Below are 22,589 nucleotides of genomic sequence, written 5' to 3' on the forward strand. Positions count from 1 at the left end.
ATGCTTTTCAAAGCAATTAATCAAGAATCAATTACATAAAAGACTGAATTCAGTCTGTGAATCATTAAGACAGCAGAGCTCCTCTGGGACAAAGCAGATCTCAAAGCTCAGGACAAAGTCTACAAGAAGTGGAGGCAAAACATTATCTGTTAAAAGGATCTGGCTAAAGACCAACCCTCCAGTAAAGAGTCTGTGAATGCAGAGTCTGAGCATCTTTAGGAAGGGTTGCAAAGCCTTTCTCATAGAGAAAGTCTTTCCAATTTAAATAATGGACACAAGTGAAACACCAATTCCCATACTGCCAACAAATTTTCTACCCTGACAAAACAAAACAAAAACAAAAACATGCAGATTTATGACGCCAAAAAGGGAGGAGTACAAGAGACCCACAGCTGTCCAATGAATTAATTATTGCTGATGATTTTACACAGGTGCTCAACTGCTATTGTGATGAACTGCATTATAAATCCCATACATGGATTTCACTCTTACTCTTTAATTTTGTATTAAATAGAAATGACAAAGCAAACCTTTATTGTTACCCTTTATTGTTATTAAATAAAGGGATTCCAACTTTTTCTTGTTACTTACAAAATGTAAACCAGCAAGAGATACATTATGTCATTTAGGCTGCATCTACACTACAGTGAACCTTTGAAAGGTCTTCTGGAAGAAATCTTCCAGAAAATCTTCATTCAAAAGATTGTGTCCACACGCAAGAAAGTGGATTGACAGAGCGATCTGCTCTTTCAGTAGAGTGCGTCAACACAGCCCTCGCTCTTTTGAAAGAATGGGCAAGGGATTGAAAAATCCAGCACCATGAGGACTCTTTCAAAAGAAGGGACTGCGGAGCGTCAACACAGGCTTTTTTTCAGAAGAATCTTTTGGAAAAAGGTGTTCTTCCTGATCTGGGAGAGGAAGAGAGTCCCTGGAAAAAGGGCTGCGTTCTTTAAATGTCAGATCGAAAGAGTTCGTTTTGTATGTAGACACTCCACCAGTTCTTTTGAAAAAGGTTTGGGTTTTTCAAAAGAACTTGCTCGTGTAGATGCAGCCTTTGTGTTAAATATAAATTCTCAGTCCCCAGTTCTCTAAATATTGACATGTTTGAGGACATGCCTAAGTCTTTGCAGAACCTGAAACTAATTGATTGTAACTGGAACTTTCGTAGTTTTTTGCTGGTGAAAAGTGTCATATCGTTATCCACAGAAGCAGTACTGCTTGGGAAGGGGACAATAAAAGCATCTTCGTCCCTGACCTGGCAGCATACCTCAACTCTCACCTGAAGGGGTTACATATGGGGCAAAAAGAGGCATTCAGTCTCCATTGCTTAGTCCTTCCCCTGGCCTAGAGTATCCCAAACCCAGTGGACCAGTCTGTCCAACCCCACTTATCTTCCTTCTGTCCTCAATACTTCTGCCACTTTACTTTCCCAGACCACACCTATCCAAAACCCTTCACCACTGCTCTGAATCCACCTCATCAACCCTCCTCCCAGTTCCCATCAGGGTCTGCCCGACACCCTCTTAGTGACCCCCAGCTCCCCTCCTAGCGTCTCCCCTCCATAACCACCCAACTTCCCTCCTAGCGTCTCCCCTCAGTGACCACCAGCTCCCATGCTAGTGTATCCCCTCATTAATTCCCTAGGTCATCTCCTAATGTCTCCCCCTCAGTAGAGTTACCAACGTGAACACAGAGGACATCCCTTAGACAGGAGTGTGCCTGTATCAGTTTCTACCCATTCAGATTGTATTAATGTGTTATATAGTATGTTATTAGGTTAGTTGGTAGATATCCCTGCAGATACACTCCCTCTCAGGGGACGCCTCTTTTTTGAAAGGGCAGATATGGTAACCCTACCCCTCAGTGATCCCCAGCTCCCCTCCTAGTGTCTCCCCCTCAGTAACCCCCCAGAACCCCCTCAGTGACCCCCAGCTCCCTCCTAGTGTCCCCTCCTCCGACCTCCAGATTCTCCCGCTCGCTCTCCCCGCCCCCGCGCCCCAACTGTCCCGCTCCTGCAGGGGGCGCTGCGGGCCGCGGGGCGTCTCCCTCTGCCCACCCGCGCGGGGAGCACTTCCGGTTTGGCGCGGGCGGCGGCGGCAGGAGTAGGAGCAGGGCCCGGGCGGCGCAGGCGGCAGCGGCTCGGACGAGCGGAGCCGAGCGGCCGGGATGGCGGTGGACTCGCGGCGCCTGGAGGGGCTGACCCTGTGCCAGCTCAACGAGCTGCTGGAGGACGAGGAGCAGCTGCAGGGCATGGCCCGGGAGATGGAGGAGGTGAGCGGGGCGGGCGCGGGGGTCGGCTCTGGAGCTGAGGTGACGGGCCCGGGGCAGCGAGCCGGGCTGGCGGGGGCTGACATGGGGGATGGGGCGCGTGGAAGGGACGCGAGGCCGAGCGAGGATATGGGGGCGCGGAAGGGAGCCCCCCACAGGGCCTCTCGTCCTGCGGCCGGGAAATTCCCCATGTTGGGGCGACTCCCCGCAGCCGAGCGGGGCCAGACCCCCCCCCCCCTTTTCCGGCTGTAGAGGGGACGGGCTGGGAGCTGCCTGAACTCCCTCTGGCTCCTGGTAGATGTGAGGGGCGGGGCTGTGTGTGGATGGGGGAAGGGTTAGGACCCTCCACCCAGCGGAGAGATTGAAGGGAGGTAGGTTTAGGGACCACCTTGTCCCTCTGGTTATGGGGTTCCAGCCCCCGTTTGCGTTTGGGGCTCTCCATTATAACTTGCTAAACGTGGTGCCTTCCTGGGGAGACAGTTTCCAGTCCTGGGTGTAATTCTCCCCCCTCGTACCCCAGGTCAGGTTCACTTAGGATCAGGTGATCGTTTTCCGCTTTATTTGCGTTGCTTGCGCCTGTGGGTTTGGTCATTTAAAAGAAAAAAAAAAGCTGATCAAATAAGGAACCTCTGGGTGTTGACCGGTTTATAGCCATTCTATTACATCCTCCTTTGTTGGTACTCTATAAGGGAGCATTTCTGCTCTGTTCAGTAGCTGGATAGTACGAAAGCACAAAGCCAGCCTAGGCTACAGGTTTGAAATGCTGGAAGCGTTCAACAGATCATTGTACTCCACTATAGAGACACCACTGTAGCTGAGATTGTATCAGTCTTTCCATTAATACACCTCTTGTTTCCATGGTTTTTCTGTCTTGGGCAAAAAGAAGAAAAATCGTGCTCCATAATAAAACGTGCTCATGGTCTCAGTCTAAAAGCAACTGTTTTTTCATGCTAACACAAAACAGAATGCCATTTGCTGCTGTGTGGTAAGCTGAAGGCAGAAGAGAAATTAGTTGAGTGTTGGTACTGCTTTTTACATATTTGTCTTATTAGTGTATTATAGCCTCAAGAAATTCAGATTAAATGCCTTCTTAGAACTAATATATGTTAATTGTTACAGGAATATCTGTGTGAATGCTGTATGTTGTAGTTTGATATAAGGCTCCTTAATTTTTTTACAAGATCACAGGTCATCCCACCGATATTTCAATTACGTGTATAACCTGAGATGAAGCCTCTCCATACATAAAATTATTGGAGAGCATGAATATACCAGAGCTAGAGTATGTGCTCTTGTGTTACTCATGAGATTTAAGATACCGCTGTTTTGAAAGGGCCCATCAAGGTAGTATAAAACCATAGGAGGTATGCCGGTGTTGGCTGGCAGTTAGGGAGTACTGCTTTAAAGAAAGCAAATGGAAGTTTTCTTAGTTTATCTGCATGCATGGACATCCTTGTGTACTTGTACAGCCATAACCTCTTGTTAAGCCAATGTTCAGGAAGTAACAAATTAAAACATGTTCAAAAATGAGTCTGAAGTAATTATTGCATACCATTATGGTTACCAGTTGCATCACTTATTGCCGTATGTGAAATATGGAAATAAGAAGGCGATTTGGGAAGTGTCAGCTATAAGTGAGTTTCCTTTCTCTGTGGGTTTGCCACTCAGTTTAATGTTAAAAGAATCAGCATATACTTCTTAGTTTTGTTGTGATAACTTGGGTGTGTGGAGGTAACCTTGAGATTACAATAGATCATACAAGAACGTTAATAATGTAATGATCTCCTGTTACAGATTAATCAAAAAAAGCAGTCAAGTAGCACTTTAAAGACTAACAAAATAATTTATTGGGTGATGATGTCACTATTGTTACACACTAAATGTAAAATGAATTCAGCAGAGACAACGGGGAGTCCTATGGTAGAAGTTAACAGACGTATTAGGACGTTAGCTTTTGTGGGTAAAACCCACTTCATTAGATATCTGAAGTGGGTTTTACCTGCAAAAGCTAATGCCCTTATAAATCCGTTAGTTTCTAAGGTGCTACGCGACTCCTTGTTTTTATGGATACAGACTTAACACAGCTACCTTTCTGTGAATTCAACAGGTTATTTTTCAGTGAGAGATAATGGGCCAGATTCTCAGAGGGCATAAATTGGAGTCGCACCTTTCTGTGGAATCTGACAATCTGTTGTAGTTGAGGATCTGGACCATAGTGTGTGAGATTTTTTTTTTTCCTTTTTTTTCCAGGATGTACAGGTCAAAACTGGATGTGCTTTGTGGGAGACTAGCATGAAATAAATATGGTAGAAACCCTTTTGAGTTTGCAGAACTAGATGGTATTCTCAAACTGATCCAATGATTTTCCTCTTTAGTTGGCAAGAGAAATATTTTAAATTGTAGAGTAAAGTTCCTCAGACCTGAGGGAATATTTTGTGGTATCTGGAATGTGTGGCTAGGTTTGAAGGTATTTAGTGTTGGGCCAAAACACAGCTATGTTACTGTCTGCTATAGTGAAGTCTTTTTTATTGTGCATAGAGGTTTTAGCAGAATCCATTCAATTAAAAACTCATTTGCCCAATTCTGGAGTGGTTAACTCTTAGTAACAAGTGCTGTCGAGTGTCCCTTCTCTATTCCCAGTGCCATCCAAAACTGGTGAAATCACGGATTTTAGTAACTACATTTGACTGTGTGCCAGCTATCACATTGTTTTGCTTAAAGTTTTCTAATGTTTTGAAGAAATGTGTCTTCCTCCAGTTATTGCCTTTAACTTTGTCCATTTTGGGGTTTGCAATACAGAGGCATGATCCAGCAATGTTGCATACATGGGTGGACCCCTGTACCCAAGGTATCTTTAGTGGAGGTCCACACAGGCTTGTTGAATCCATTCAAAAGCATCCTGCTGCTGGGTTTGGCCCCAAGTCCCTGAAAGGAATAACTTAATTGACCATGCTCAAATATCATGCCTCCTGGGACATTTTTTTGGGATCATAGTTTTTTTTTTTCCTGTCAAAGTTGACTGGAGTTAATTACTCCACAATCGACAAATCCTTTGTTCTTACTGTAAAAAGAACCCAGCATATGGAACAATATTCCACTCTCAACAAGAAGAAAGGTTTGGGAAACCAAGATTTTTTTTTTCCCTGAAAGCTAAAATTAACCAGCCCCTGTATTAAAGGTAACGTGTTTCTCATATGTATTTTGGAAAGATTTGTATGTTGTCAAATCACGTCCTTATTGCCGTCATAGCACTCAGTGTATGTCAGAATGTGGCACTGAAGTTTACTCTATTTTATAAAGTTACTTTTGAAACCTGTAGCCTTTTTAACAGTTGAACAGAGAACATCTTATCTGTTAGAATGAGAAGAAAAGCAATTTTCTAATTATGCTCCTCATCTATTAAGGTTCTTTGGAATTTTATAATTCTTTGGGTTTAATCTTTTAGTACAGAACAAATCTACAATATTAATTTTTATGGAATAGCAGTACTATATTTACATAAATCAGAGAACCTCTGATACGTTCTGAATTGAGTTGAGCAGCTAATGGCTGTCAGTCTGTGGGTGATCTGAGTAATACAAGATTCAGCAACCTTTTTGGGTTCCTTGTGAATATGGATTTTTCCCTTGGTTCATGTTTTGGAGCTGTACCTCAGTAACCATGAGCCATCATGATATGGAACTATGCAGTCCTTTAAAATATAACAAAGTACAACTGGTGAAAGCAGACACTGTTTATGAATTTAAATAGATGTAAAATCAAGAAACCAAAAATGTAATTGTCTTATTACCCACATGATTTCAAAGTATAGTGGTAACCACAGGAAAGTTTTCTGGTATACTGTTTTTCTCAAAAGATGCTAGAAAAGAACTGGTGAAAAAGAGAGATCAAGTTTAAACCAAGTAAACAGATGCTCAGATTTCTTGACTCCCTATATGTGGTTATATACTGTTTGGCTAACATGAAAGTTAGTTACAAGGTTAACAATTAAATATGCCTATAACTACAGCTTGTTTTTCTTTGGTGTCAAGTTAATAAATTGCCTATGTCTACCAAGCACAAATTACCGTTATTTGTGCTTTCTCGCTGATGTAAAAATGCTTGTCTGTTTATACCATATCTGCTGCCCTGCATGTGGTCATCATTAATGTAATTATAGTTACTACAAGAAAATAAATTATTTAAACTTTATTAAAGGCCTAATTTTGAAAGATAAATTAGACATTATAAATGTGTTTAATATCCATCAAATTTAATAGTGTGTGTTTGACTCACCAACACTGACAGACTTATACTAGTCTCTAATGTAAGAAGGATGATCTCTTTCCTTGTCTGTTCTAGTTCTTTCCCTTATTGTTCTGGGATTGATTCCTCACTCCAGGTTTGTTGAACATCGCTTTGATCGTTGTTCTCTTGCAGAGGTGCTATACATTTTGTTCTTAATTTTAAGATATACATTGTATGTGAATTTGTTCCAGTTCTCATGACTCTATAATGCTTTTTTCCCCCATAGTTCGTAAGTTAGTCTCACACTGGGCTCAGGCAAAATGGATTAAAATCTAGAATAACTGTTTCAGTGTCTGTTAATGTATTTATAAGTTGCTAAGGCTATGTCTACGCTAGACAGAGAAGTCGACCGCTGATACACAATTTTAGCCGTGTCAATTGTGTAGTCGAAATCGATTTATCGGCGGTTGACTTCCATATCTCTCCCATGGCAGAAGGTTGATGAGAGCATTTCTCCCTTCCACCTCCCTTATTCCTCACCTCTCATGAGTACAGGAGTCAACGACCCCTGGGAGCATCATTTTGTGCACGCTTGAAATGAAATCCCAGAAGTTTGACCCTGAGTTTCATCTTCCCCTGTAGTATGGCTTTAGCCTAAATCTAATAGTTTTCTATCTTTTGTTCTGCGTTTTGTTTACAGAACTGCTAACATTCATTTCATATTTTTTTTTAGTTTGATATAGTGTGCCCCAAAATTTGTGCTGGATGCATCACAAAAATATAAGAGAGTGTACCTGCTTCAAAGATTTTGTATAGCTCTTTGTTGTACTAACACCAGTGCAATTGTGCAATGGGGAGCACTAGTGAAGACTGATAGAAGACATTTTTACTATCAGATCATTAAAACACTGCTGGGAGGGAAGACTGGTGTGTCTCTGCATTTATTTATAGTCTACTTTATGGTGCTCAATGCTGTGATGTGTTTTTTGCATATGATATTTTTACTCCTCCAGCAATCCAGTAAGGTAGTTATCCCCATACTATAAATAAGGAATGATGAGTTTACATAATTTGTCCTTGGTGATCCAGGTTAGTGACAGAGCCCAGAATTGCTCTTGACTCTCTTGAGTTGTACTCTAGTGCCTTAGCCAACACCATCCACCCTGTTCGTATTTTCAGACTGCTATTGCTGCTCTTTCAGCAGAACGCAGACCTTAATATACCACCCTGAAAGATAGGAGTCAGATGATGAGATGGCCTCATTTTCTTTTAACAGCTAATCTTTACAATTTTGGTGAGAGATGTATTAGTGTTTAAACTCCAATTGGTACATTTTGGGATAGTTCCATATCGTATAAGTAGATCAGTACTAAATTTAAATAAGATGTCAAAAACAACCCAGGAGAAAATGTATGCTAAATACTCACAATAATGTCATGATTTAGTTCTGTGGGGCAGGTACTTCATTATCTGTTTCTGCAGCACCTAACCCAGTAAGATCTTGACCTGTTTGGTCCCTTAATGCAATTGCAGCATAAATGTTAAATATCAAGGGCATGGACTGAATTAACCAGACTCCGCTGTTGTGGTTTTTTGATCCATGTATCTCATTTAATCCTAGATATTTAGATGAATGCTTGGATTCTGGGCTACATGATAAAGTTCCTATACTAGCACCAAAACAAGTGAAAAATTTTTTTGTAATGGATAGAAGCTGAGGTATAGAGTTTCAGTTGACCTTTCCCACAGAGCCCTAAAATCTTTTATATTCGGTCTTTTGGAGCAAGGGCTTTGAGTGCACAAGAGGAAAGGGGTCATAGCTTTAAATACAGTCTCTGCAGAGTATAGCACCCGAGTCTGTTGTTAACAGAAAATGTGCCACTTTCTACTAACTTAATCAGCAAGTTGAATTAAAAAGCACTTCAGTGATGTAAATTTAACATTTGTCCTCCACCTGATAATGATTATAAAACAAATAGTTTTTGTATAATATGAACTCAGAGGAACATATTGATTTGTTGTTTTCAGTATGTTAGGCTCTTTGGAACGCCACTTAGTAGATGTGAAAGTAGTGGGAGATACAAAACAATGAGGCTGTGTCTACATGAGCCTCCTCCTTTCAGAAGGGGCATGTTAATGAGGGAGTTTGAAAGATGCTAATGAGGTGCTTCCGTGAATATGCAGCACCTCATTAGCATAATGGCAGCTGTGGCAATTCGAAAGTGCTGCTTTTGAATCACATGCCTCCCATGTAGCCGGGGGCCTTTCGAATAGACTCCCAGGACTTTGAAAGCCCCTTCTTCTCATTTGTTTTGGGAACTGTATAGTTAGGTGCAATCAGGTTATGGTTATTTTGAATTGGTTAGACTGGCTAGCTCGGTTTCTTTTTTGTTGTTGTTGTTGTTGTTGCTTTGACTTAATGTTTTCCCCTGTAACCTTTAAGCTGATTCCCAGAGAAATATTTTTCTCTGCATGCAACCCCATAATTTATTTTCTCTTATTTTGTGAATAAATCTCTGTTTTTAAGCAACTGATCTGATCCTGTGTGATAAGAAGGGTCTTGTCTGCATAGGTGCCATTGGGCCATATAGTTATCAGGTTACATCTTGTTTTCATTCTCAAGCTCTCTGTAGAGGAGAGAACGGGGTTGGAGTTTTACCTAAAGGGGGCATTCCCCAGTGTGCCTGCCTGAGTTAAAGGGGTCTCCAAGGGCTGGGGGGATGCAGCTCTACCATCCAGGGGATATGTGACTTTGGACAGCTTTCAAGTAAAGTGTGTATAAGCAAGATGTTTTAAGTTTTTCACAGGCCCCTGCCTTCTGCACTTGGAGTGCCAGAGTGGGGAAGGATCCCTGACATCAGACACCCACGAGTATTTGCAGCACATTTTTCCCATAAGCCACAAGCACAAAAACCCAGAATGCAACAAGGCAACAGGCACCGTGGGATAGGTATCCACAATGCATTGCTCTCACAGTCAAATGTAGGTAAGACAATGGAGACGAGCTAAGTCGACTTTCTGAACATTTGTGGAAAGTCAAAGTCGACTTTCTAAAATCTAGAGTTAAAAAGTCGATTTTATTAAATTTGACTTTATTTCATAGTGTAGCTGGAGTCTTAGAAAGGTGGACTTCCAGCTTTTTCATAAGTAAGAAATAGAACTCCTATGCTAGAGCTTTGTCTGCCAACAAGTCTGATGGAAGCAGAGTGAGAGTTACTTTGCTAAATGTCTCCAGTGTAGACAAAACCTTAGATGGAAGGAGGCTCTCCATTGCAGATTTGAATAAGTTGTCACGTTTGGGCAATTTTTTTTACGCCGTTTAATTTACATATCTTTTTGACAAGTGTCTCTTATTTCTAATGTACTTACACAACAGAATTCCTTGTGTTTTTGCATATAATCATTGTCCTTTGACCAAGTTTTGACCAGATTTTCAGACACTAAAATTTTTGACCATTTAAACAGTTACTGAAATATTTTTACTAATACAATATTCAGAATCTGCAGCTGTGCTTTAAGGAAGATCATAGCCATATCTTAAGACAGCCTCTTATTTTGGCTGTTTTCTTTTGCATTTATATAATTCTGTAGTGGCAGAAGAAAAGAGGGTAGAAGGTGGGAGTATTAGGGTACGGGGGCTTGGGAAAGGAAGCCTGAAATAAGTGTGGGTGGACTTAAATTTAGAGCAGGTTAATGGCTTCATCTTGGAATATTTTTTTTGTAAATTTATAATTCACTAAAATAAGGCTTTTTAGTGGAAATGTTGAGACTCTTCACAGTATTGTCTGCCAATGGAAGGTTATAATTATGGTTGGATTTGCTAGACTTTGTGGCTAGTTGGGGTTAGTTTCACTGAGGCTTTGCATTCCAGTAGGTATCTGGTTTGGAATTGTTTCCTTAGGGAACACACATTCTGAAACTAAACTACACAGTAACTTACCACCATTGTGCCACATGACAGAGTTATGGAGAATGTCTAACGTAAACCAACGTTTTAAGGGTTGAAAAAGCTCAGTTGGCATGGCAGGAAAATCAGGGATTAGGGTTTTTTTAACTACGCCTACGTATGTGTGACTGTGGTTTCAATTTCTTGCCACATAGTCTTGTGTCTTTATAATTACATATATTGAATTTCAAATGACCCAGTCAGCATTAAGCAACACCCTTGTCATTAGCTTTTTCTTATGACCAGCTCCATATTGTTACATTGAATGTTCAGTAGGATGTAGCCAGAACCCAAGTAGTTAAATCAGAAAACTGTGTTTTCATCCCTATCTAAGGGTGATAGTGGTGTTGCCAATTCTGACCAGTGCTTTGCTTCTGTTTTGAAATTACGGCTTCATGCACATTGACATTTAAATAAGTTTCATAAAAATTCTCCACCAATCACATAGGCAATTATGCTAAAAGTTTTTCAGGCTTCTGGTTTGATTCATTTGGATTTAACTATTTGTCTGTGCTTGGATTATGTACTTGAAAATCTAATTCTTATAGTCTGTGTCTTAATTTCCAGATTTGATCTCTTCTGAAAAAGTCCTAAAAGGGAAGGCTCACATGCTAGTAGCTGATAGAAGTATTCCTCCCTCCTAGCTGGAAAGGGATCTGTGGGAGATTGCTTGAGAGAGTGTTTGGTTTAGATTTCACATCCTTTTGCACAGCATATTTAAAACTGTTACTTCAATTTGCACTAAATTTATATAATGGGAGTGATTCCCTTAAATGCTTCATTTTTTAAGGGGTATATTCAGTAGGTTTAGCTGACCTCTCTTCATTGTACTGTCCTTTATATCAAAACAAAAAAGCAGTAAAGTAGTTCTTTAAAGACTGACAAAATAATTTATTAGGTGAGCTTTCATGGGACAGACCCACTTCTTCAGGCCATAGCCATACCAGAACAGACTCAATATTTAAGGCATAGAGAACTAAAAATAGTAATCAAGGTTGACACATCAGAAAAGAAATTATCAAGGTGAGCAAATCAGAGAGTAGAGGGCCACGGGGTGTGTGTGCAAGAATTAGATTAAGCCAAGTATGCAAAAGAGCCCCTATAATGACTCAGAAAATTCACATTCCGGTTCAAACCATGTGTTAATATGTTGAATTTGAATATAAAAGAGAGTTCAGCAGCCTCTCTTTCCGAAGTAGTGTGAAAATTCCTCTTCAGTAAGACACAGACTCTTAAGTCATTAACAGAATGGTCCACTCCATTAAAATGTTGTCTGACTGGTTTGTGGATCAGGAGTGTTTTTATGTCTGTTTTGTGCCCATTAACTCTTTGCCTGAGAGAGTTTGAAGTCTGTCCAATATACAAAGCATCTGGGCATTGTTGGCACATGATGGCATATATGATAGTAGTTGAGGAACATGAGAATGTGCCCATGATTCTCTGTGACTAACCTGGTTAGGTCCAGTGATGGTATTCCCAGAATAGATATGTGGACAAAGCTGGCAGCGGGCTTTGTCTCAAGGAAAAGTCCCAGGACTGGTGTTGCTGTGGTATAGACTGTGTGGCTGTTGGTGAGAATCCTCATAATGTTGGGAGGCTGTCTGCAGGAGAGAACAGGCCTGTCACCTGGGGCCTTCTGGAGTGTGGCATCCTGATTAAGGATAGGTTGTAGGTCTTTAATAATGTGTTGCAGTGGTTTGAGTTGGGGGCTGTAGGTAATGACCAGTGGTGTTCTGTTCTTGGCTTTTTTGGGCCGATCTTGTAACAGCTGGTCTCCGGGTATTCGTCTGGCCCTGTCAATTTGTTTTTTTATTTCTCCTGGCAGGTAATTCAGGTTTATGAATATTTGGTAAAGATCTTGTGGTTTTTGGTCTCTGTCAGTAGGATGAGAGCAAATGTGATTGTACCTAAGGGCTTGACTGTAAACAATGGATCTAGTTATGTATGCAGGATGGAAGCTAGAAGTGTGTAGCTAAGTATAGCGATCAGTGGGTTTCTGGTAGAGTGTGGTGCCGATCACGCCATCCTTGATTTGTACTGTAGTGTCCAGGAAATGTATCTCTCGCGTCGAGTAATTGAGGTGTAAGTTGATGGTGGGGTGCAGATTGTTAAAGTCTTTGTGGAATTCTTCTAGAGTTTCTATACCATGGGTCCAAATCATAAAGATGTCATCAATGTATCTTAAGTAGAGGAGGGCTAATAGGGGACGAGAGCTGAGGAATCATTGTTCCAGGTCATCCATAATATATTAGCATATTGTGGGGCCATGCGGTTGCCCATAGCAGTTCCACTAATCTGGAGGTATAAATTGTTCCCAAATTGGAAATAATTGTGTGTGAGAACAAAGTTACAGAGGTCAGACACCAGATTGGCTGTGGTGACATCAGGGATGGTATTCCTGATTGCTTATAGCACAGAAAACAGCCCCACAGTTGACCTAGACAATTTATTTGTGATTGAATTTACTTAAAATAATGGGATAATTTAATTTATTAGTCTAATAGTATGAAGACAAGCCTAAACAAGTTACAAGTTTTTAACATGATATGTTTTTCTTCTGCTAGACTTTATGTATAAGCTGTTTCCTGTGTCTGTCTCTTTTTGAGGTAACTACAGAAATGGGAGCTATATTTTAAATGAATACGTTTTGGTAACATGATTTAATGTAGATGTAGTCATGTTTAGCATATTATACCATGTGAAGACTTAACTCAAGTTGTATTAAAAATGAAGGTTGGTAATTTCCATGTTGACTGATAACTGAAGAACATCATCTGATCTGCTCTGTTAGTTGGGAGTTCTGATTTTCCGTGTTCTTGGAGAGCATTCAGGCAGGAAAATATTCTAGCATTCTGATTCATAGCATTTGTACCTCTATTTTAGACCCACCTAGAATCCATCCTGGTTCAGGCCATTCTTTTCCTCCTTTCTTTTCTCTGTCTTCCAGCTATCACCTCCACGTGCCTTTGATATCCACTGAGGTGAAAATAGACTTTGAGATTTCTTAGGATGATGCTTCCATCTGAAAAACCAGGTGGAAGATATTAGGTGATCTTTTTCATATGTTATGGAAAGTAATCTCTAAAATCCCTAAAGATTTCATTTACTGTCTTTCTCCACTGCAGAAACTTGTAGATTTACTAAAGGCTTGGTCTACGCTTAAAAAGTTTGCTGGATTACCTATGTTGGGAATGCAAAAATCAGAATGCTAATCCGCTTAGATATTCCAGGGAAACCTCTGGTATGGGCATGGTATAGTTTATTTTGTTTGAGAAACTGGTATAAGCATTAGCGGCAATATCTGTCTGTCCATCCAGGAGACTTTTCTAGTATTGCTACATTGGCAAACCATTTCTAGTGTAGACAATGAATAATTGGAAGAAGATGAGTGTTCTATTGCTAGTGTACAATATCGATCCCTTAATTGTAATATTGCCTGCCTGGTTTTGTATGATGGTGAATAATACAGTTCTTGAATCTATTTCTTCTGAATTAAATCAGATACCATTAAATAGCAAATTCCAGTATGTTGACCAAAACAGTGGTTTTAATCTTAATTGTAAAGTTGTTTCGCTTGGTTACGTTCTGTGGAGGTAGACTGTACTTCGTTCAATTAGCCCTTGTCATGAAAACTCAGACATAATAAAATGTTAGGAAACATAAAATAAAGTAAGAATTTCTTGAGCAGTGATTTTTTTTTTATATGATGACAAGCGCCAATAATGTTCACCTTCTGTGGAGACCCTCAGCCTGTTCCTGCACCATCTCTGTCATCCAAACCCCATATCTGCTCCCCGACAGCCCTCTCCCAGAGACTGAACCCTGAACCTCCCATTTTTGGTCCCACCTTAGATCCTCAGAGGAATTAATCTGGCCTGGCAGAAGCCCTGGACCTCGGTTCCCTCACTTCTCCACCCCCTGCCTGTGGGGCTGGAGTGTGAAAAGAGTGAGGTGCCTCAGTCAGGAGCACATCACTGAGAGAAGATTTTCTCCCCCCCCCCCCCCCCCCGACCCCGTCTCATTTTTATTTCTCCCCTGATGGATTTTTCTGTGGGTCAGTGGTCCCGGACCCAAGAAAGGTTCCCTGCCACTGCTCTGAAACAGCACTTAACTTGTAGCTCAGGTTCTATTCTCTGCCTAGACTTCAAAGCTCGAGGCCAAGCTGCTATTTTTGAGCATCATCGTGTGAACTTGGAAGCCTGAATCTGTCGAGCTGGGCTCTGGAACTTGTTGCTATGAGCTATGTAGACCTACCCTAAGTTAATGAGTGCCAGAGCCAGGATTAGAACGTGAGGCCCTCCAGCTCTGAGTTGACTGGCTGCATCTTTCAGACTTCCTCACAGAAATTATTATTTAAATTTGTTCTCCAGTGTCACTTAAAGGCTATTGCATGGCTGAGCATTTAACCAGTCCAGAAATTATTGGTCAAATATTTTAAAGTTCTATTTTAGTAGAACAAAGTAACAGAAATACTAACACTTTGTTCTCCAGTAGGCTTAGCCTTAGATATTTATGCTTAATTGCCAAAGCTAAGTTATTTAACTTATTACTTTATGCCAGAAAAACGTTAAGGACAATGAAAATTTCCGAAAAAAGAATGACACCATGATGCAATCAGAAATGGAGTCTACCATCTACATCAGAGTTCTGTTATTGGAATATTTGACTGAATTGCCAAACCGACCATTATTTAAATTGGCTTGTGTGTGAATTTAGCAGGTTTTGAAATTGGGAATATTCCTTTATTACTCAATAGTAGCGGGGGGCAGCCTGTGAGGCTCAATTAATAAAATTGTAGACACTAGAGCTAGAAAAGACCATTATCTGCATGCCAAAAGCCAGTTTGTTTCCTGTTGTATGTTTACCATGGTTTTGTCTTGTGCTAAAAATGCAAATGATGATGCCTCCACTCCTTGCAAAAACTTTTTCACAGCAAACACACGTGAAGATTTTCTTGCAGATCTGCTTAAATCTTCCTTTCGTTCCTAGTTTTATACCCTTGATTGCACTAAAGAATTCTTTTTCCTCCTGGTGTTTGTTTTTCCAATGATTTGAAGACTTTTGTCACCTTTATCCCACTGGTGGTTGCTTAGACTATGTTTACACTTGGCTAAGAAAGTTGATTGCAGATATGCAGTTCTAGCTATGGCAGTTGTGTAGCTAAAATTGATGTATCTGTGCTCAGCTAACTAGCTGTCTGTATTTGGGAAAGTCGATGGGAGAATTTCTCCTATCAACCTCCCTTACCCCTTACGTCTCACAAGGAGTACGGGCGTCGACTGCAACCCACAACAGGTTGATTTTGCACTCCCATACTCGACCTGCAAAATCCCGTCCTGGAAGATCAACCCTGAGCAGGTCGGTCATCTGGGGTAGTATGGACCTGCCTTTAGCTTATAACTTAGCTAGGCTATATGCTTTTAAGTCTGATCAAGCTGAGGATGATCAGCTTATACCTGCTGCAAATGGTCTTGCAAGTAACTGGGACAACTTTAAATTGAGAATTAAGCCATGCTTACAAGTAATAAAGACACAAATTCCCTAATGTAAATCGGTTGTGATGGAGAACATCTTTGTCTATTTCATTGGTGAGGTGGGGAGAGAAGCTATTTTTGTCCTTATATATACAATGTCCTGTGTTCCCCTCCATCTTCTGTTTCTTCAGCAGATATCTAAGCTGTAAAGAGCTGTGCAGACGATAGATGTGGTGTTGATAGAAAGCTGTGATGTGGGTGGTGTAAATTAAGCTCTTAAAAACGGGCATGTTTGTTTCAGTTCCATTAAAACCCAGGGAATTGCAGAGAGGATGGAATTGGTTTTGAGAAAATGGAAACTGGCAGAATTAATGGGGAAGAACTTATTTTCAAGCTTTTGAGAATTACAAACCACTGCTGGAGTTTTTTAATGCTTTAGGCATCAGGATAAGTATGAACAATATGAAATACTAGATAGCTTAACCTGCTTTACAGGCAATATATTTAGGTAAGACTAATTTCTTCCCTTCCAGCCCCCACCTCAGGGAAGGGAGTGAAAGAGGTTGAAAATGTGTTTTGGATAGGGATATAGAATCCCATTCAATTGGTTAACTGGTTAAAAATGGTAAGTTAACCTACCATTTAACCAGTTAACCAATTCAAGGGGGGGTTGTCTGGGGAGGTTGCTTACTGGTGGTCTGAGTGCAGGAAGTGGGTCAGGTGGAGGAGAGGGGGGAAATGGGGAAAAAAAGTGGGGGGTGAGTACAACTCTTAAACTACCTCATGCACAGGATGATTTGCATTTTAAATACACTCATCCCTCAGTACATGGGCACAGTTGGTTCCCAACTTTTTGCTCGTAGGTGAAAACTCGTAAGAGGGACACTAAATTCCCATTAAAATAGAAGTAAAAGTCTCTGATTGGTTCCAAGTGCTCCTAACTCGGTGAAGGAGCGGCAGCACGTGGCACTGCTTTTGAAAGGTAAGTGAACCTTGGGTTTGGGGTGGGGGTTGGGGAATGTTAAAGGCTGGGGGCAGTTTGGGGCCATGAGCAGGAGGGAGGGTTAAAACTTGGTGGCGGGATGGGTCCGTGGAGGGAGGGGAGTTTTCAGGTTGGGGCCGTGGGGTGGGCGGGGGGTTCAGGCTGCTGCAGGTTGGGGCCATAGGCAGGCGGGGGGTTCAGGCTGCTGCAGGTTGGGGGGGTTAAGGCTGCAGCACGTTGGGTGTGTGGGGCCAGTGCAGGGGGTTCAGGCTGCGATGGATTGAGGCTGTGGCACCAGCAGGGGATTCAGGCTGTGGCGGGTTGGGTCTGCGGAGATGGTGGGATTCGGGCTGAGGCGGGTTGGGTGTGCAGAGCCAGCGGGGGATTCAGGCTGCGGTGGACTGGGTGTGTGGAGTCAGCGGGGGGAGCGGGGTTTTCAGGCTGCAGTGGGTTGGAGCCATGGGGAGGGGGGTAAAACTCGTATTAGTGGAGGGAGTTCACTCTTCTAGTGAACAATGGTAGGTATATGTGTCCCTCGTTTTAGCGAGTATTCATAAGTAAAGTACTCATTTAACAAGGGATGAGTGGTACAGTATTTGACGTTAGTAGATTAAAACATTACACGATTGAGAGCCGCTAAAGGAAACAATGACTTCTGAAGACGTTGTTGACAATGCTCTTACCATTTTGAAAATAAACATTCTTTTTATTTTGATGCAGTCGGAGCACAGGACTGGAAGCTAAGAACATTTGGCTTCTGATCCTACTTCCCTCAGTGTCCTGGAACAGGTCACTGCAACTCCTACCTTTTCCATCTCAGAAGTAGGAAATCTCATACACCCTCTTCCTCTCTCTCTCTTTCCCCCCCCACCCCCCACAAACTTTGAAGATGTTTCAGAGGATTCATTAACATTATAAAGATGCTTTGCAGGTAGAAAGTGGTGTATACAGTGGGCCAGATTCTTTCATCCTTTCTCATGTTTGGTAGTATTGTGTTCCACAAGCGTCCATACCGAACTAAATGGAATTCTTAAGGCACTACTATCAGTAAATAATATTGGTACTTTATTTATTTATTTATTTATTTATTTAATTTGTTTTGAGTGTGCTGAAAGGAGGTTTTGCTCCTGGTGGCGGGCATTACATCATTACGTGTCCTTAGTAGCCATTGGCATTCAGTATGGGAAGGTTACTTTGACCTGATCGTTAAAATTATCTATCTACAGTATGACCTCACAAAATAGTACATGTATGTGTGTCTCCAGCATCTTATAAAAATAGAGATGGTCTCTGTTGGTCTTGAAGGATTTAGTCTTTCTGCAAACACAGTTTAATCAATAACAAGTTTCAGTCTGCACACACAGTTCCATTCAAAAAAACAGCAAAGAGGGTGGAATTGAGTTAAACTAAAGGTTAAACTAGGAAATGGTCAAATATATAGAGCCAATACAAAAGACAAATGAGAGGAAGGAAGCAGGAGCTGAAATAAATGGGTGGACACTGTGGAAATCGTAAAGAGTAAAACTGATAATATGGGGTGGATCAGAGAGAGAGCAGTTAACAAAGTTAAGTGGAAAAGCTTGCATCATTTAGGAAGAAACCCAAACAAACCAAAAATAAGGTCAGTCTGGGGACACTGATTTACAACTGAACTTAATTAAAGAAAAGGAGAAGGGAAACCAAAAGTGGTGTGCAGATAGTTTTTGTTTTTTTTGACAGTTTTGACTTAACCAAACATTGTAGGAATGCAGGTACTAATGGGAATGAATATATTTTTAGATCTTTAGATAACAGAAGTGGAAGTAGTAATTTTATTATTCAGTCTGTTTTATTGCATCTGACGAAGTGAGTGCTTGACCATGAAATCTTATGCTCCAAAAATCTGTTAGTCTACCAGGTGCCACAGGACTTCTTGTTGTTTTTGCAGGTACAGACTAATACAGCTCCCCCTCTGATACTTGTTAAATGTTGACACCCTGAAAGAAAGGAAGAATATGGAGGGAACGGAAAGCTCCTAAGATAGAGGAGAGTGAAGTCCTGGCATGGGAGGGAGATGGGAACACATGGGGCTCTTGGGATGGAAGACGGTGTGCACAGAACCCCTCAAGGGGGAGCTGAGACAGCATTTTGGAAGAAGGTTGACATGGGGAACACAAAACAATGCATATGAGCCAAGTGGTTAAGGGAAAGAGTTCCTAGCATAGCGGAGGATTGGGAAGAGACAGACTGGTGGAGTGAATGAAGAGGAGACAGAAAATGGAGAGATGTAAGGAGCTCCTGATGTTTTCAGTGCACTCACACTTAGCCCATAGAAGTAACAAAGGTGCTCTGGTAAAAATCTGATTTGGAGATTTTGGAGGGAGGAGTTAATCACTGTCAGTTAAATTTAAACGGGGAGCACATTGATAGTGTAGAGAATCCGTCTGAGCTAACTGGCTGATTAGCTAATTGGTTATTACTCTTCCCCTTATATTGAGGAAGGGCTGGGTCACAGTTCTTGGACAACTGGAGGAGTTGGTCACAGTCAGGCCGTAGAAGGAAATGTAGAGCTGAAAGTCGTTAGAGAGAAGGTGTAAGTACCTACTTGGGTATTAGAACTGATTAAAGCTTTAGCCCTGAATTGCCTACAGTTATTGTGTGAGGTATGATATACCTTGTGGCATGCTACCAGGGATTATTTCACAAGGGGGCATGCCACAGCACTTCCAAATTTACCATGGAAGCAAAATCTTCTTATTAAAAGGCACAAGATGATGAAGAAACAAATAGTATTTCTTACGAGACTAAATTGTGCAGGATGATACACTGTAAGTTCAGCAGGCAAAGAACACAAGCTAATGAAAGAGTTAGAGATCTTTCATCGAATTAAGTAATAAAAGCAAGCTTTAGTGAATCAGCCCTGCTGACAGGCCATGAGGAAGTAGTACCATGGTGTTGATTCATACTGAACAGCTGAAATAAAAATCTCTTGTATTTTTTCCCTTTGATGTCTAACTCTTGTTTGAAATCTTATTTGAAATCCTGCCAAGGCAGCCTTTCCCACAATGCTCTGCTTTCCCAAAGTCTCATGAAGCCTTGCTTGAAAAATTACTGGTTTTGAACAGACTTGGAATTTCTCTTACAGTGGTCTTTGTTTCTTGTTTTTTGAGAACTAGCGGTTCATTCATTGAAAACAGCATCATTTGAACTAGGCTGTGTCATTTAGAAGGCTTAAACTGGGAGGAAGAAGAAGACTTTTCCCCCAACCCAGGATTTCTTCATTGTTCCCAAATGATTATAATGTGTGGGAAAAGGGAACCATAAAGGAAACAATTGTTTTTTGCTTTTCAGTAATGGAGGAAGGCTAATATATTTTGCACATAATTTATATCTTTTATTTCAGGACCTTACTCCCTTTTCCTTCAGTGATTGTCATTTGAATGAGGGAGAAATTTAGGCACACAGAATAAATTACTGTTAAGAAACATATTGTCAGGCATTGTAGTGTGGAATAGAATGTAAACCTCTGGACTCACAATTCTGCTCTTTGACCGGTAGACCAGTCATCTTCTCATTGATTTAGAATTGGGATTAGAATAAATTCTTCAAATGATGAAATGCATGCTCTCCCGTTTCCTTGCAGAGGTTTTCTGAGTAAGCACCCCAAAAGCTCTCTTTGCAGTGGGAGAGAGAAAAAAGGACTAGCTGTTCAAAATATCAAGCATAGGTCTTCTAGTAATGTAGCTAGTGCTCAAACTATTCCAGTTTCTACTTCAGTCAGTGACTTAAGAATTTAAATGTAATTTAAAAAAAAATAAAAATAAAAACCCTACAAGTATCAGTGATTCCTTCTTCCCCCTGCAGGGGGGACAGAATGATTTCTAAGGCTCTCTTCTCCAAAGCATGACTGCCTTCCAAGAATTTAAAAACAAAAATTTTGTCTTCATTTTCCCCTATGTACTAGAAATCGACAGACTATTTCATGAGCTTTCTGCTTCTATCTGGAGAAGTGAAAACAAAATCAAAGAAACAATTATTTAATTTAATTCAAAAAGTGCTTCATTCCATGGTCACTCATTTCTCGTAGTAGAGATTTCCAGAGTTTAGGTGCTGTTTCTTTTAAGACTGTCTCCACCATTTATGAGCCTCTCCCACAATGGTCCTTTCTTTTGTACACATTTCTAATAGACTGTTTGTCATATACCTGTTACTTATGACTTCTAGAGCTGCTTTGTTCCTTTTTTAGCATAAGGTTAAAGCACAGTTTTTGAAACTGATTTGTCATATTAGACTGCACAGAACCAAGAAGGTATGGTAGGAAACAAATCTACAATTGTTGGACTAACGAATGTACGAGATGACCTGGTAAGTCTCTCCCATCTTTATTGGGGTGTTCTGGCTTACTCTGCTTTGTTCAAAAGTATTAACATCTGTTTTAGGATCTGATTCCATGGTGATGACTATGACTCAAAGACAATTTGGATTTTGCTGATCAGTGGAACTTTTAAGTCTTGCGTTTTCTGTGTGTATATATATAATATTGGTATTTGTCTAATATATCATTGTCCCATTATAACATACATATCTTTCTTTTGCAGGCCCAGAATGTTCAGCTTAGCAAGGAAATGACTCTTGCCAGCAACCGTAGTTTGGCTGAAAGTAATCTTTTATACCAACCAAAACTGGACTCTCTGAAAGCAAGTTTGACTCAAAAATATCAGGAGCTGCAGGTTCTTTTTGAAGCATATCAGATCAAGAAAACCAAGCTAGGTAGTGTTTTTGTGGTTACATATTTCCTATTGTCCTGTTCTTTTCTCTTTTAATCTAAAATGTGGATAAATATACCTTCCTTTTGGATGCATGTCCCTGATGCTTAGCTGTGTACATATGGAATATCTGTAGGATTAAAAAAACTGAGGTGTCAAAATAGTAATGTTCAGGTTATAGATCAACGGTTCCCAGCCTTTTCCAGATGGGGACCCATTTTGACAATTCAGGAAGACTTGGTGACCCAAGGCAATTCAAAAACAGGAGAATGGGGGGGAGAGAGGCAGAGCTGTACATAGCTGATTTTGCACCTGAGGCAAGAATGTAAAAGTGTACCCCCTCGTGTTTATATATTCATAATAGTTATTTCATAGAAAGGGGGAAAATATATTAATAAAATAACACTACATTTACTATGGTTAATCAGAGTTGTGGTGGTGGAAAGACACTCATCCCCAAACGGCTCCCCCTGGTTAAAACCCCACAATCAGGGGCTAGGGGAGTCACACTCAGGGGCTAGAGGGGGCTAGGGTAGTCACATTGAGGGGCTAGGAGTCACTCAGGGGCTTCCGGAGACTAGGAAAGTCACAGTTGGGCTAGAGGAGTCATACTCAGTGGTTAGGAGTCACTTGGGCTGAAGGGGGCTAGGGAAGTCACACTCAGAGGCTAGGAGTCACTCACAGGCTGGTGGGAGCTAGGGGAGGCACAGGGATCCCTGCGGCTGGAAGCTGGCTGGGGCAGAGCCAGCTAGCTGCAGGAACCCTGGCTGGCGGGGGGGCTCATCTCCTGCAGAGACTGGAAACCAGGGAGCTGATCAGCTCTGTACTCCCTCCCAACCTCAGACTCAGGGCCCCACCTTATCTGAGCTGGGCGCTGCTCCTCAGATATGCAGTTCTCTGCCCTGCAGCTGAGGTGGTTCTCAGTTTAATTGATTAGCTTAACTGCC

General features: G+C 41.3%; 1 protein-coding gene across 1 annotated transcript in view; it reads left to right on the forward strand.

Moving 5' to 3' along the window:
- Positions 1-2,125: 2,125 nt before the first annotated feature.
- Positions 2,126-22,589, forward strand: part of VPS37B (VPS37B subunit of ESCRT-I) — a 34,290-nt gene continuing 13,826 nt past the window's right edge. Inside the window, exons 1-2 of the mRNA XM_075013000.1 lie at positions 2,126-2,271; positions 21,475-21,646. Coding sequence (XP_074869101.1) covers positions 2,167-2,271; positions 21,475-21,646 — 277 coding nt within the window. The 5' untranslated portion in view covers positions 2,126-2,166. The remainder of the gene's footprint in view (positions 2,272-21,474; positions 21,647-22,589) is intronic.

This window comes from Carettochelys insculpta, chromosome 18 (genome assembly GCF_033958435.1).
Source record: "Carettochelys insculpta isolate YL-2023 chromosome 18, ASM3395843v1, whole genome shotgun sequence".
NCBI lineage: Eukaryota > Metazoa > Chordata > Testudines > Carettochelyidae > Carettochelys > Carettochelys insculpta.